General features: G+C 41.4%; 1 protein-coding gene across 2 annotated transcripts in view; it reads left to right on the top strand.

Moving 5' to 3' along the window:
- b4galnt4a (beta-1,4-N-acetyl-galactosaminyl transferase 4a) overlaps nt 1-16,981 on the top strand; it is a 249,931-nt gene that overhangs the window by 141,906 nt on the left and 91,044 nt on the right. For both annotated transcript variants that reach the window (XM_054733237.2, XM_054733236.2), the window contains exons 4-6: nt 6,310-6,405; nt 6,595-6,685; nt 8,712-8,812. In XM_054733237.2, the coding sequence (XP_054589212.2) occupies nt 6,310-6,405; nt 6,595-6,685; nt 8,712-8,812 (288 nt within the window). The remainder of the gene's footprint in view (nt 1-6,309; nt 6,406-6,594; nt 6,686-8,711; nt 8,813-16,981) is intronic.

The raw sequence follows: 16,981 nt of genomic DNA, 5'->3' as shown, positions 1-16,981 counted from the left end.
TTCTGAAGATCCAGTCATGGAACATCAGATTTTTGCTCAATTTTAAAGTGGTCTTAAACTTTTGACTGAAATCGTAATAGTCAACATGTCACATTATTATCCATTTCTTTGTTCTCTAGTGACTGAAATCCCTGAAGTTGTTTGAAAAGACACAAAAACTGACAAATGTTTGACATCAATGAGTAACACTTCAACATATCTCATCATAATGAGAAAACTATCTACTGACTGGATAACCCACCCAAACCAGACTATGAGCAGGGAGGAAAGAAGCGATGAAAACCGTACAGAATCGTGACAGGTGACAGCCGAGCTCAGGGACGCTAAAGGCAGAGAGGTGAAGAGCTGACAGCACGTGGCAGCACACGGCCAGAGATGGAGAGATGAATGCAGAAATAGAGGTCACAGGGAAGGCTTGACAACATTAGGGGCAGTGGGAGACGAGAGGGATGTAATATTACAAAAAATAAAAAAAACTGAAACAGCGAGGCATGGATGGCTGCACTAAATCCAGGAAGGAGTTGATGCCTCAGAGGATGAAGGAAAAAAAAGGTACTTTAGCTGAATAATGTTTGGCTGGAGAAAAGGAAGAGCTCTCAGCCTGGTGTCCCTGGCAAAATGGAGCAAATTATATACAAGTGCCCCCCAGCAGAAGGTAGTTTTCAGCCTGTAGCTTCTCCAAGGCTACACTGGCACATTCAGATATTTAGAATCTTTTAAAGCTGCTTGCTTTTTGCTGTTTGACAGGAAGAGGTAGTTAGGCTGATGAACGTTTGCTTTTAGGCCCCACAGGAAATCTAATAAAAGCTTCATATAAAGCTTATTTACACGGGGACTAAACCTATCTGCTAAGTCCTTCTAACCTCCCCTGCTTCCTGCACCAATCCTTGGAATTACTCGCTCCACTGGAATACCACTCGCAACAAGACCACATCTCATGGAAAATGCAGAGGAAATGTTCATTGCTGAAAAAGGTTGGAGTGAAATAATTAGGCATTTGAATGATTTTGTGCAGAAAAGAGATTCACAGGTTGTCTTGTTTGTTAGTTTGTTGGTTTGTTGGTTTATTTGGTTAGGTCCCTGGTTTATCTGCTGGTTGATTGTTTTGTTTGTTTGTTTGTTTGTTTTAGTCTGTTGGTTGGTTGGTTTGTTGGTTTATTTGGTTAGGTCCCTGGTTTATCTGTTGGTTGGTTGTTTTGTTTGTTTGTTTGTTTGTTTGTTAAATAGTCTGTTGGTTGGTTGGTTTGTTGGTTTATTTGGTTAGGTCCCTGGTTTATCTGCTGGTTGATTGTTTTGTTTGTTTGTTTGTTTGTTTGTTTGTTAAATAGTCTGTTGGTTGGTTGGTTGGTTTGTTGGTTTATTTGGTTAGGTCCCTGGTTTATCTGCTGGTTGGTTGTTTTGTTTGTTTGTTTGTTAAATGGTCGGTTGGTTGGTTGGTTGGTTGGTTGGTTGGTTGGGTGTTTTATTTGTTGGCTTTTGACATGGTGGGCCCACAGATCAGAGGTGTGGACTCAAGTCACATGACTTGGACTCAGGTCAGACTCGAGTCATTATTTCAATGACTTCTGATTTGACTCGATCAAATCTATAAACTTACGTCTTGACTTGGACTTGAAAGCCAATGACTTGCGACTTGAAATGACTTGCATCTGGTAGGTGTAGGAGACATTTTCATCTTCAGCCTGCATGAAAAACTCAGAGTGACCGATCATTAACAGAATTAGTCATTAAAAAATGTTTTTTTTTCAGGGAACCACACCTTTAAAATAACAACAACAACAACAACAACAAAAAAGAAAGATCCTGATATGTTTTCAAAATAAAAGTATCTCGTGTTCATCCCTCATTCATGTGTCGTAATTGCTCTTCTCCTGCCAGTGTGCAGGGAACTTGTTTGAGAGAAATATGCCTTCAGTTAGAATGCCTTTGTGACCCTTAAAGGAACACCAAATCCTCTATCAACATCTTATTTTCTTAAAGCGTAGAGACGGATGCAGCGTGGCAGGCAGAACAGTGTTTGCCTTGAGATACCTCCTCACTCATTTATTTGCTCTAATGGAATGACAGTAGAATTTAAATCCATGTTTCTTTTCTTTTCTTTTAACCCGTGTCAGGAGGTCGCTCTCAGTCCCCTGGCTGATTAATCTGACAGCTCACACTTGTTGACTCCACAGCTAGCAGCTACACAGCACGCAGAAAGCTACTTCCTGCAGCTGAAACAGGGCCAAAGTGGTGAAGCCAGCATTTGCTTAGAACCGCTGTGTTTGTCTGCTGTCATTTCAGAGAGAGCCAGCTCTGTTCAGGCTCTGTATGATGTTTTCAATGCCCGTGGTAGCATTACAGTGGCAGCCTGCTGAGTTTGTTGTCATGCATTAAAGGATGCCATATGTGTGGACATTGTGCAGAAGTGTGCTGTCTCTGTTTGTTCATCATCTGCTATGAAAAGCTACAATAACTTCATTTTGCCTCCCAAGATTTTGCATGAAGCAACAGGGAGGTTAAGCTTTGTGTTAAAATGAAAATAAACACAACTGAAGGTGTAATGGTGTGAACAATCGTGCTCTTTAACTTTATTTTTACATTGCTACATGACATTTCAAGTTTGTTTACATGACAGAGTCTCCTCTTCTCACACAATCTGACCTGTGTTTGTGCACATGTGCACTAGAGGAATCTGCACCCCACAGCAGAATAATTTCACCATCTGTCCTTCCCATGTCCTGTGATTTCCCTGTGTAATTCAGACAAATGTCAGGCTATGCACAGAGGATGGGCTCTAACAAACTGCTCCAAACAGTCTCCCTCTCTCACCTTCTTTTATTATTTGAAATGGTGACAACATTTGAAACTTCATGATACATTTTCACCACCTTTTCTCATTGAAAATTGGAAACTCTCTTGCACAAAAGGAGAAACTGAACTCGCTCATGCATTAATGTAGCTCCTGTAGTTTAAGTGTTATGGCAAAACGCACCATATCGTAGGGCTGCTCGATTATGGCAAAAATAATAATCACTTTTATTGTGACTGAAATTGAGATCTCGATTATTTAAGATGATTTTTCAAATAATGTTGATTTTATTTGTTTTCTGAAATTGAGATCTCGATTATTTAGGACGATTTTTCAAATAATGTTGATTTTATTTGTTTTTATTCCATCATAAAATTGCTCAGGGCACAATCAGGACAAAAAGAAATAAGAAACAAGATGATCACTAAAATAACTCAGATTCCCAGTATAAAAAGACCAATATACTTATAGCTCATAGTCTATGACCCAGGGGCTATAGACCTTGGTTTAACTCATGTAAGTCTAATCCGTACAGACCCAAATACCAATATCTTGCTAATACTGACAGCAAGAATTATACAGTGGCATTTATAACAAATAAATGCAAATAAATTGATGTTCACAAAATTTTGCATAATATGTATTTAGTCGTGTCAAGGTGCTGTAGGAGAGTGCACTAGCACCGTGTCCTCAGAGAGATTAGTTATTATTTAGCAGCGTGAGGAAATTATTTCTACCTTATTTATAAACTATTTATTTACAAGTCCATCAGTTAATGTAATAATTGTCCCAACCACAGCTGCACCCCCCACCCCCCAACCTGGTCTCACAGCAATCAGGGGCAAGCTGCACGTGTGTTGAGTGCGCCACACGCGCACATTTAGCTGTTTATCTGCTCAGGAGCCCGCAGGTGCGGTGTGCGTCACTCACTCTGGTTAATCCAACAGGGAGCCGGCTCTGAGAGTCGTTTCTGTAGCGACCGACACATCACTACATCATTCCCTTTCCTAATGTCCTGAAGAACGGTTGGGAGCGCAGGCGGAGTGTTTAGCTAACCTGCAGGAAGTTTCAACGACAATTATCCAGAAAGTAGCTAAGGGTTACCAGAGATGTTTCTGAGATGTTCGCCAGGTACTTTTAAGATTTAAAAAGTCAAGAAGGGGGTCTGAAAAGCTGCTAGAAATAGCGTCAAAGTCGCTAAGTTGGCAACACTGTGAGAGGAGCGCTTCATTTGCAACTCAGGGCAGCGAAAGTGGGAGGAGCAAATAATCGGTTTGTTTTGTTTTTATAATCGTTCAAAACTCAGATCGTAATTGGGATTAAAATTTGATCAATTGAGCAGCCCTACCGTATCATCATCCATAGGTTTCCGAAGAGCTGAACTGAAACCCAGTAGGCAGATCCCACCACCACTATCTATGTCGTGTCACGCGTCTCGTCTCTCCTGAAAAACACAAAAATGAGGCTGAGTGGGGCTGTGAGCAGATGTTTGACACCCTACAAACTCTGAGACGATGCAGCTACGAGCTAACTGATGCTAAAGAAGGTTGGCGGATGCCTCTGTTTTCTAGGCTGAAACTCTTTAAATGTTAGGACCGGGCTGAGGCCTTCCCCGGTGCAAGCAGAAGGCAAGTTGCTAGCGCTAGCATTGATAGCTCATTTGCTACATGTCAATCAAAAGTACACGCCCCTAGTTAATCATAATTTAAAGTTTTGTTCAGATCTAAATGGATGAGTTACAACCTTCTCAGAGTTGCTGCCAACTCTCACGCACTGAGCGTGAGACACATAGCCTTGTGAACTAGACCAAATTCTTGCTTTGCAAAGTTTGACATATATAGTCTGGCTTGCCAGGCTATGAGACACACACATTTGACCCTCTTCACATGCGACAACTCCCAATATCTCACGCTAAGCCAGTGCCTGCACTCCCCAAACGCTCATCACGCACAGTGTGTAGGGTTTATGAAATGCTATATAAGATGGCATTAGCTACTCAACAACACACAACACGTAAGTAATAATTTAACTGGTGTTATTTCACACATAATCCCATCTGTATAATCCAAGCCGATGTGCTTTTCTCCGCTCTGGTTGTGAGATGGGCGGCGCGGTGAGCTCCACCTGCTGTTGATGGGACGGGCATGCCCGGTTCTTCCAGGGTGCCGCCATAACGACACGCTATATTTAGAAATGCAGCCGTGTTGCTAGCCAGTGTTGACGGAGCTTCAGTCCCGAATGTTTTTCTTTTGTTTTCACTCATCAGCCACAGATCGCTGCTCTCGCTCACAGCAAGCTAGTGACTCACTCACATGTTTTCCCTCTCCTACATTAGTTGGTGACGCGGTGAATTAAAACAGGAATCCTAATGTTTTAATTCACCGCTTCACCAGTGTGTTTTTCCTGTTTGTGAGACGAACCCCTCCTCCATAACCAAGTTACCAGTACGGAAGCCTGGGAAAGCCAAAATTCCTCAAAGTTTTTTCCTACTGGCTGATATGAATTAATAGAATAGAATAGAGTACATTTTATTAGTCCCACATTGGGGACATCCACTCATTACAGCAGCACACACACTTAGAGACACCGATTACAATAAAACTGATTCCAGCCATGTTTGCTTTGATAACTTCAATAACTTCATGCTGATGAACACATGAACATAATCCTCTGTTTAGTGGATGCAACTACATCATTGAAGTTAGCTTAGCATGATAGATTATTTTTCTTGGCAGGAAATAATAACTGGTAATATTATGAACGACATGATATTGCCCACCCCTAGATGGAGTTTTAAACATTTACATTCATTATAAGTAAAAGTTCCTGTAACTCTTTACTGCAGACAGACAGACAGACAGACAGACATGATAGTGTGAAGAAGTTCAGGAGAGTTGAATGTAAAATTTTCTTCTCAAAAAGAAAATTTGTATTAAACAAAGGTCAGTTCCCTCTGTAAAGTCAGAGGTACGGAAGATGATTAGGGCCACTGAAAAGAAAAAAAGGAAGAAAAGAAAGCAAATTCTGACTTTTTTCCCAGAATTCCCTGTCAGAATCTCAAGGTTAAGTCAGAATTCTGAGAAAAAAGTAAGAATTCTCTTTCCTTTCTTTTTTCTTTCCTTGTCAGTGGCTCTAATCCTCTTCCGTACAGAGTAGTAAAAAATAAATAAAGTCAATATAAATTAACCCCCCCCCCCCCCCGCGCCTCTCTAAACGGTCGGCCCATTGTCCGCTCCCAACCCCCGTGATCGTGTCTCACTCTTTGAAATGTTCAAAAGTTGGCAGCCTGTTGTTGCTGTTAACTTGCTAATTTCTGCTGTGAAGTTGGGAGTCATTGGGAACTTGCTCACGTCTGGTGCCAGCCCCTAGTGGATGAGGGGGAAACTGCAATTTTTGTCACTTCCATGTTGGCTTCACTTTTGGCAGCTGTAGATTACCCTTTGGTTGTTTTCTGTTTCTTAGAAAACATGTTTCTGAGACTGTTTGCTCTAATGTGTGTCCTCTGTGTGTGTTGGCAGTATAAGGGCCAGGTCAACCTTCATGTGTTTGAGGACTGGTGTGGCTCCTCTGTAGCCCAACTCAGGAAGAACCTGCACTTCCCACTCTATCCTCATGTGAGTGCTTAATTTCCCTTCAGAGGATTTGAATTACCAGCAGATGCAAAAGTTGCATCCTTTATTGTGAAGCATGAGGAATGTTTTCATTAGGAGACAATTTACGTTTAGTTTTGGAGTTTCGGTAGTCAGAATGGTGCATGATTTGCACATTTAGATATGTATGATGTGTTTTAATTTTTTTTGTAGACAAGAACAACACTGAAGAAGCTTGCAGTGGCTCCAAAGTGGAAGAACTATGGTCTGAGAATATTTGGTTTCCTTCACCCTTACAGAGATGGTAAGTGCTTTAATGTATTACCCAGTCTCTAATTTGAAATTAAGAGCCATGGAGCATGTGTCTTTTAACGGAATAGGCACTTTCCACAGCCTCTCTAATCCAAGTCCCTTGGAGACAGTGATGTAGTGAATATTCACATTTATCCCGAGACTCATCCCAGAATCTCACAGCTAAATCTTGCTGCCGTCCCCTCACAGTCCTACCCTGAATCTCGGTTGCTATGGGAACTAATCAAAAAGCCTTAATATCCAAGTGCCCTTACCCAAAATGGAGAATTGAAGCTATTAATTAGATTACCATTCATTCCAGACTCTCAAACAGCTTTCACTATAGTGGCATGGCTCCTTTGTGCTGATGGCGTAAAGGTCAGTCGTTCCTCAGTGGCTCAGGGTGAGCTCTAACAAGTGCCCTTCACCTTCATCATCCTGCTAGACATGATGAGTACATATGAAATGCTACCTAACAGATTTGTATTATACATATTCTGAAAATGTAAGAAACAATATGTAAGAAAAAAAATCATAAAATAGTCTAATGTCTCAATCTTGTTGGTAGGAAGGTTACAATGAAACCGATTTCAGTCTCAGCCAGCTGGGGGGTTGTCAGTTTTTCTCTTCTCCAAACAACAAGAGGTACATTATTACTGTTTATCTTCTGATTCTGTGAGGTTGCAGAGTCTGCTCTGAGCCAACACTGCAGCGCCAGCATTTGTAATTTGACACCGACAGGCAAAAAAGTTGTTCAAAGAAATAAAGCCAGTGAACAGGAGCGACCCAGAAGTTATTTCTTGTATTCCTAAGAAGCCACGGCATCTTTTTGTATTATTTTAATATCAGGCGAGGAAGCCTAGAAGCTAATGTTGAGCTAAGAATGCTAACAGTGAATATCCTCTTTCAAAAAACAATGCAATGTGTCGCAAAGCTGAGCTGGCACCAGGGAGCCTTACCAGGGCAATAATGTGGCGTGATCAAAAAGGTTATGCGATGCTGGCATAAAGGGGATGTGGGGGCGGTCTCTGCACCATCACAGGCTTCCTCTTGGCTTGGATATAGCTTGACACAGCGGGGTGGCAGTGTTACGCTGATTTGTCGACATGGTGTGTCCTATGAACGTGGCTAATTTGAAGCAAATAGTCAACTCAAAATTATTTCAATCTACTTTTTTAATTACCAACAACTCAATATTACAGTGAAATGTGTGTATGAAGTGAATAATGAGTCATTCATGGCGTTATAACTACTTTAATGAGTCGTTCAGAACTATAACAGCAAAATGGCAATCAACCACAGTTCCTGTAATGCTGGGGACAAATTACCATAATGAGTAAAATAACCAAGAGTGTTGGCACTAGAAATGGTTATGTATTTATATTAACTCACTGTGTGTGACTCGTCTTCGCTTGTCATCTAGAATCTCCAGGCGCTGATCCGTAACTGGCAACAGCCATGAAAGTCATGGAACAGCAGTGAGAAAGCCACTTCTTGCTTAGAAAAGTGAGCCTCAAGTAACCAAATATTACCACAGGATGCCATTCTTACTTCATTCTTACTTATTGCACCTTTAACCAGCAACAAAAGTTGGTTTTCAATGCTGTCCACACTGTCTGCGATTGACGAAACATGTTAAACATAAAAGTGAAATAACTTTTCTATAGATCGTGAAATTAGGTTTTGGTAACCTAATTGCCACCTTGTTCACTATCCTACAACACTATCCTAACCCTTTTTACACAAACAGCCCAAAGAAAGAGGTCAAATGAGTCTAATACTGTGCTCTTCTTGTTTTTTACTCTTTTAAATCTGTGCTTAAGTTCAATTTCTTGTTTATCACATCACACATGTACTGCACTGCGATTTAAAACGCTGAATAACTCTTCACTTATAAAATGCGTCACCATCTGCTTCAAGCAATGCCTATTTCCCCTATTTTCTGAAGAATTGATTTCCTTTTTTGCTCTATTCTTATCTAAAATCACAAATATCTTCTTCCACTAACACATGCTTTGATCATGTTCCTCTCCCTGCAGGTGACTTCCAGTTCTCAGTGTCCTCTGATGATAACTCAGAGTTCTGGTTAAGTCCTGATGAGAGTCCTCTCAGCGCCAGACTGCTGGTTTACGTAGGACAGGTGAGCACTCTGCTGTGCTGCAGTCTTGTATAATAACTCGCCCACACACAGGGTCACTCTGCTTGAAATACACAGGGTTCAGACATTGGATATGGATTTTTTTTATTATAGTAAATTCTCTAAGTACATGTTTGTAGGACTTTGATGCCCTGTGGCTTGTATTGCTTAGCAACAAGATTTTACTACAAGAAACGCTTGAATCTCCTGTAGCCTAAATAGTTTTGATCTTATAAATGTCATGAATTGAATGGTGAAAGACCTTTAGTTGTGTATACTTCAGTAAAAGCTTCCACAGTGCAATATACCAGGAAAGCCAAGGACCCATAATAACAGACATTATTATTTGGTATAATGTTCAGTCAGAGAGTGACTCATGCCTCTATATCCTCTCTAATGGACTCATATTTATACACAGCTTGGCAACAATGATAGATTGGACTTGCGGAGGTATTCTTTAGTGTAGCTGTTATCATTTGGATCGAATAAGACCAAGTCTTTTTCTGCCAGAGATCAACCACACAGCAGCTGTTTCAAAATCACTCCTAATCTCAGCACTAAGTGCAGCTTGTTTACGGTATAGGTCGGCCTTCACCAGGGTTTCCACTCATCTCTGATCGTGTTTGTAGTTCTCAATGAAAGGGTCTCAAAGTGGAGTCATGGAGACGAGGGTCTCATCACTGCAGAGAGTGCTTCTGATTTGAAGCCATGACCTTCAGTGGCACCTGGGTGATTTGCAGCCCAGTATAGATCGGTCTCAGGCCATGGTACCAGAAGGTGGCATACTCTCTTAGGTTGGGAGTTTGTCTTAACCTCATGTGAAGAACTTTAATTGTCTTGGTGTCATATTTGCAATATTGGTATAAAACATTGAGGAAAAGGTTGACAGATTTCAGCTTCATCTGCAATAATTAGAACTGTCTTTGGTCTGTCAGTGAATTGGCAATCAAGCTGAAAGGCAAAGCACTTGATTTTTTTTGTTCTGTCTATGCAGCAATGCTCAGTTACTGTTGTTAGCTCTGGATTATACCCAAAAGAATGAGACCAAAGCTACAAGCAGCTGATTTTGTCCCCACTACCATGATTGTTGGGTTGATAGCTCTTCTGTTGATTTTGGTGATCTTACTTCCTTTTGAGTAGCTCTGGCCCAAGTTTGTAGGAACCACTGACAGCAGATTCAGTTTTAATGATGGTCTTTCAGTTTAAGTAGAATTACTGAAATTACTGAACATTTGCATGATATTCTACTTTTTTGAGTTTACCCGTAGACGATTGTCCAAGGTAAAGTCTTTTCTTTCAAGACATGAGTTAAAAACTGTCAATCATGCTTTTATTATCTAATATTTTTTCCTGTGTCCTCTCTGGCTGTGAAGCAAACATAATTGATGTCTGAATGTTGGTGACAAGCCTTACAGATTTACGCTTAGCTGGAGAATCAAAGCTTCTGCTTTAATGTCATGTCTGATACTAAAAACTTTATTCTTAGTGCTTTTGGATGTTTCTTTTAACTCCAACTAGACACGGAGACAGAGGTGAAAGATTTTAAATCTTTGAATGGCTTGGCACTGAGTTACCTGTCTGACCTGCAGTTGCTGTATGTCTCTCAATGCCCACTTTGCCAAGCAGTTTTAAAAAGTGCTTTACAAAGTATGGCATGGTATGGTATGGAATGGTATGGTATGGTATAACGCTCCTTGGGCTAAGGCAGGGGTCGACAACCTGTTCCCATCAAAGAGCCATTATTACCCATTTCCCACAGTAAAGAAAACACTGGGAGCCACAGCAGCCACGGCGTTGTGGGCGGGGCCTACCCTCAGACAGCAGAGAGCTGCTTTAACCAATCACAGCAGGTGACAGCGGCCAGTACCGGTTGCTCGTGTACGTCAAAGTTATCTTTCATAAGACAATAATCAATAAAACGATTTATATAAAGTGGATCCAGAAGTTGTAGCCCGTCTCTGCCTACAATATTTTGATATTTTTCACACTGTTGGTGGTTTTACTGAGCAGGTGCCACTTTTGTCATACGTTTCTTTTTAAAACATGTTTAGACTGTTCAGAATACAAATCCAGGCTCTGTCACGTTTGATTGTTGTAATTAAACTTTGTAGGTGGGGAAGGTCAGAAAAGGATCCGATCAATTTGTTTTTCCCTCATTTACAGTGACGGAGATAACGGCGCAGTGCGCCTGGCTCTGGTGTTAATCAAGTTAAATTATATCTCTTTGCAACAATTTTCACAAGAAAACAAAAGTTAAAGGCAGGGCTTGTGTTGTGTTGACCGGATAGTTCCCGTATTTGACCGTTTATTTTGACGGTGAAGAAAGAATAGAAAGAATTACCCCGACGCATGCAGACGGACATTTTATTCGTTACGCACATCGCAGATGTAGCTAAATCCCTCAAGAAAAGATTCCCATCTGAACATCTGAGCTGGACACTGCTCAGCGCAGTTCGCTGTCAGCGCGTACATACGGTGCACAACGAGCTGAAGATGTGGAGAGGGGCTTGGAGTTCGTCGCAGAACCAGAGCATGCAGGAAGATTCCTCCGACTGAAGCGAGACTTGTCACTTAGAAAATGTTCCCTGATTATGAAACTTTGGCTGAATAGCGCTTGTTCCTGTCTCCAATGTGGCAACGCATCCAGGAGCCTGTCTGAGGAGAATGCCAGAATCTCAGATTCTCTTCAGCTCAGAAAGCGCCTATATGATTACGCACAAGCGTGATGCGTCAACCCGGTCTCACAGTAAGACCGAGTTGGAACTGTTCAGGTTTACGCAGACAATCTTTACATTTAGAATTAGCTTACAGATGTAGAATTAATGCAGTAAAATATAAAGCATTTTATTTAAATATCCATTAATTATTTTACAAGCACAGAGAGCCGCATCAGATGGATGGAAGAGCCGCATGCGGCTCCAGAGCCACGGATTGCCGACCCCCGGGCTAAGGTCTGGCTGCTATTACTTTAATCACCAGAAGAAAATGATTCAGGGAAGGAGCCTTAGGGTGTGAATGAACCACAACCACTTAGATTGAGCTCAGGCAGTTTTATGTGATGTGTAACAATCATATCAATGACATCAACATAAATAAACATAAGGTACACATAAATAAGCAGATAAATAGTTCCAAACACAACTATTCAACACGAGCAGAACCAAGGGTGTTAGTTCATTCAGTTCATGTCAGTCCAGTGACCTTTGATAAGGTCATTTTCCTGATGGTATGATTCAGTGATGTTCATAAAGGTTTAGTCCTACCTACCACATTGCAGTGGAGGTTGGGTGGCTCACCATCCCATCTTGATCAGGTTTCTGACCAAAACAAAACCAATAAAACCTGGCCTAAACAAGATCAGAATAACACAAATTAGTAAACAGCCACAACAGGGTTGGGCAATAAGTAACGCTCACAAAAATATCAAAAAACGAGTTACTTAATACTAGCATGAATCCGTTTACCAATTAATCATTTTGAATAAATGACAATCAAATATGGGTCCCATCAAATGTCAACTTAATACAGTTGCCAACCATCATGTGCCTATGAGTTCAAAACAAATATGCAAATATGCAGTCATGTGTCTCATAACCAGGTTAATACATTAAGATAAACGTACCACAGCTTTTAGTCAACAATACGGTCATAGATTGAAAGTTTGGCCATGAAAACAACGACGTGCCACTGCTTAGATTAATGAGTGTGGCAATACATCACCTATTTTTAGCAGTAGCTTAGCTTAGCATATCAGCAGTTCTCACAGTCGAATTGGTTGCTTAAAGGCACTACGATGATCAGCTGGCAGGATTGTGGCGTCAGCAGACGATTACGGAGTATCCGTTCGGCAAAACACACGCCAGTCACAGGAACAGTAGCAGCCAGGAAGCAACAGGGCAACAACTATGTAACCCGGAACTTATGAAGGGTCACCCCCGCCAAAATAAGAGCTGACCGGAAGTGGCTGTTTGGTTAAGTTGCGTTACAATGGTATGGTATGGTATGGTATGTGGTATGGTATGCTGGCATGGTGGCGCAGTTGTTAGTGCTGTTGCTTCACAGCAAGAAGGTTGCAGGTTCGAAACCTGGCTGCAGCCTTTCTGCGTGGAGTTGCATGTTCTGTTCTCCCCATGCATGTGTGGGTTTCCTCCGGGTACTCCGGTTTCCCTCACAAATCGCAACACGCCCTACAGGTTAAAAATTGTACGTCACTTTGGATAAAAGCTTCTGCCAAATAAATAAACATAAACATGGTATGGTATAGTATTTTTATTTCTTTTTTCAACCTTTATTTTACCAGGTAAAATGTTTGAGAACACATTCTCATTTACAAACATAACCAGGCCAAGAGGTCTTGGAAGGAAGTGCAAAATAAATAAATAAATTTAAAAAATACAGCAACAACAACAAAAAAACTGATATGCACATAACAGATCAGACATAGCAGGTTATCAGTATATTGGTATTGGTACTATGTTGGTATAGTATGGTATGGTGGTGGAAATTAGGTCAGGAGCTCAAAGTAGATTAGCTGCTTTTTTGCATTGACAGGAGTAAACTGAGGTTGTTCCAACATCTGACCTGGTCGTCACTATGGAGGTTTTCTAGGCAGATCCAATAGTCATTATATTTACATTTATATTATATTTTCATTCTGGCGTGAGAACACCTTGAGATGACCCAGGAGGAGCTGGAGTGTAACACCGGAAAGCACTGGACGACTGGATGGAACAACAAAGTCCCCATAGCATTTTCAATTTGTCCTTGAAGAAAGTTGTCACAACAGCTTAAGAAGTCAGTTACGTTTTTGACTTCACCAATTCTTGTTTTTATGTTAAACCCTTTGAAATGTTTATGAAATAGAAGATGGAGGCTGCACCCTCCGATTAGACGGAGCGTCCGGCCACAGTGCCATCTGTATTCCAACAGGATGTGAGATGTCAGCCGGTTCCATGGGAGCAGAGATTAATTAGCAGGCAGTGAATATTGATGTGACATTTAGCCGTGCAGAAATCATCTCACTCGTGGCAGAGGAGCAGTGGTGTGGCCAGGAATCATTCATTTCACCACAGGCTGACTGACGAGCATTGCTGTCATCACTGTCTTTAGACACATTTTGTTTCATGGATGAAAACCTGAATGTTGACGCCTTCTTTCAGTTTCAGGCGTTTACGTTTGCATGAGCTGACAAGGGATTAAAAACAAAGTTCACCAAGACGATGAACGCGTCAGTGATTCTGTTTTTATTTTGGCAAGAAAACTTTAAATAGTTGCAAAACTTAGCATTTAAAAAAAAATTAAGTTGGTGCTTCATATACAGAATGCAGCCGTGTCCTTGCACATCATCAATTTTACTCCCTAAGCAGGAATCGAGGGGGATTTGCTAATCTGAAAGCAGGCTTACTGCCAAAGTTGCTTTTAAGACTTTTAGCTCAGAGGTGGACTAACAACCCCATCCTCCCAGCTTCTCGTGCACTTTAATTTGTTACAATAACTCAGAGCTGTTGATAAAAAATGAGTAAATTACAGGCCATTTTATCTTCCTCTTTATTATCAGAATGAATATATAAAAATTAATGGAACACATTACACTAGTGCCATCTGTCTGGTGGAAGAATATAAAACACATTTTGACGTGTTTAAAGTTTTGTCTATTGAAAAAATAAAAGATAAACTTCCTTATCAGCTTTCTTGCTGCTGGGAAAGTGTTATACAACTTTTATGTATTTAACAGCAAAGTCAGGGGAGTTTGATTTAGTTATAAAAATCATTTTAAACAATGATTCTAGAGTTGAAAACTTACTAAACAGTCCCTAAGTTTTTTTTTTTTTTTTTATTTCTTCTTCTTGGTCTCATTCCTGTTCTATTCATGACCTGACTCACAGCGCAGCAAGTGCACACATTGTCAAAGATTGATTCTCAATTTCACTTTCCATGTCGGTGCCATCCTCAATAGTGAACTTGCTATAAATGGAATCTGCTGCTATGAGACATTTATCTGTGACAGGGTGGAAAGTGGGGAGCTGGAGCATCTCCGCAATGTTTCCATGGAGACCTCTGTCAGCATTTTGTAGTGTGCTTATGTAGGGTCTAGCGAATGTGGCTGATCCTCCCAGAAGGGCATCTAAAAAAAAAAATAAGCCACCTGTGAAGGTGCACATGTGTTAGTTTTGAAGAAAGAAGAGTTAAGCACAAAAGTCGCTAAATCCAGCTTGCTTCACGTCTTTGGCCACCTTATTGTGGTCAACACATCTGATCTGTCCTTTTTTTGTCCTGTTGGGACATTACCTGTGCACCTGAAGATGAATTTAATGTTACTGAGGGTCATTCGTTGTGCTGCCTTGCCTTTTTATCAGTAATGAGATTTTCTTTCAGTCTGAGTGTAGACGGCTCCCACAGAGTTTCACTCAGAGGTGGACCAGAGGTTGATGGATCCTGAAAGATCCCCATGATGAGTTAAGTCTGTCACCGTGGTGCAGCGAGAACCAGAAAAAATACAGATTTAGCTTTTCTGGATGAGGTTTCTACCTTCTCATCCATGCTTGTTTGCTTTTTCTTCTTGGTGATCCAGTTTGCTTTAGTGGTCTAAAGATATTGGCTTAATTCAGTGAAATGTAACCGATTCAGGAAGCAATTGTGAACTTCTGGTGAAAAAACTGCAAACAACATGAATAACCGAGTTTTCCTAATGTCTCCAACATTTTCGAGGGCTCTCGAGTTCCTTGTCCAAGTTACAGAGTAGGACTGGGTCTCTGGAATTGTGTTAACCCTCTCACTGTCCTAATGGGTGTGACCGCTTGGGTCCATGTGGCAGGGGTGAGGAGTGAGGGGAGTGAGCACCACCTCACCCCTGCCACATGGAACTCAAGGGATAAACCATCAATCCTGCTCAATGGTCAACTTTCCTCGCGGGGTCACCCATAAAGAGAGTGGGAGTGTTAAAAAAATTCAAAGGACATAATTTGTTTTTACAACCCTTCTGACTTTAGTTTTCTTTAGTTAGAAAGTACAACTAATGTTGGGTCTGATGGAGATTGAATTTTAAAAAATGGTAAAATGGGCTGTATTTGTATAGCGCCTTCTTGGGGTTCTACAACCCTCAAGGCACTTCACAACACAACCAGTCATACACCCGTTCACACACACACATTCACACGCCGGTGGGGATGAGCTATGATGTAGCCACAGCTGCCCTGGGGTGCACTGACAGAGGCGAGGCTGCCGAACGCTGGCGCCACCGGTCCCTCTGACCACCACCAGCACGCAAGACGGGTGAAGTGTCTTGCCCAAGGACACAACAGCAACATTCTCTGGTCGGAGCTGGGATTGAAACTGCAACTTTACAATTACTGGACAACCCGCTCTACCTCCTGAGCTATTGCTGCACAATTTGAGTCCTTTAGGAATATACTTGCTGTTTAACAACATGTAAACACATGCGTGAAATGGCTGCGTTGATTAGAAGTGTCGTTTGTGAGCATCCCTCAAAATTAACACAACACATTCAAACGCTGCAGTATACGAGTACCAAGTAGGCAGAGCGAGATACGCTCACCATGGTTGCTCCGTCTCTGGTTCAGAGGTCTTTCATGCTATCAACAATATCGCTGCCGTCTTTTTTCTGCTGTGATCTCATAAATTAACCAGTTACTCAATCAATCAAATCAAAGATACTTTATTAATCCCAGAGGGAAATTAGAGTTTCAGTACACACAATTCAGAGATCAGACATACATGGGCAAGACACATGACAAGAATTGGTGACTGTGGTCATTCGCAACCCGAGTCATGCTACCTTAATAGAGATAAGAGGGTTTACATGAGAATTGGTTCAGGTGGAGGGGAAAAAAGGCACTTCAGAGTTACTCTCCAGCAGGAGGGAAGCTTTGTTCTGCAAAAAAAAAAAAACAAAAAAAAACACCTCAACAGATATGCAACACACTTCAGACAACACAACATAACATGAGACTCCAATAGGAAGGCGGAGGGGGGCATCCTGTTTCCCCAGCGAGAGCAGCCATCTTCGGTGCTCATCTACTGTACAGTCACAGGTGGGAGGGAGATCTTGGGAGAAGCAAAGAGTACATTGACGCCTACAGATTGATGACCTCGCCAGGCTGAAGTCCACCAATCTGAAGGCGGGGGGGTAGGTCGGGTTTTCACAGCATCTGT

Source organism: Nothobranchius furzeri, chromosome 4, assembly GCF_043380555.1.
Source record: "Nothobranchius furzeri strain GRZ-AD chromosome 4, NfurGRZ-RIMD1, whole genome shotgun sequence".
In the NCBI taxonomy this organism is placed as follows: domain Eukaryota; kingdom Metazoa; phylum Chordata; class Actinopteri; order Cyprinodontiformes; family Nothobranchiidae; genus Nothobranchius; species Nothobranchius furzeri.
The sequence above is the reverse complement of the archived record's forward strand: the minus strand, read 5'-3'. Positions and strand labels throughout refer to the sequence as shown.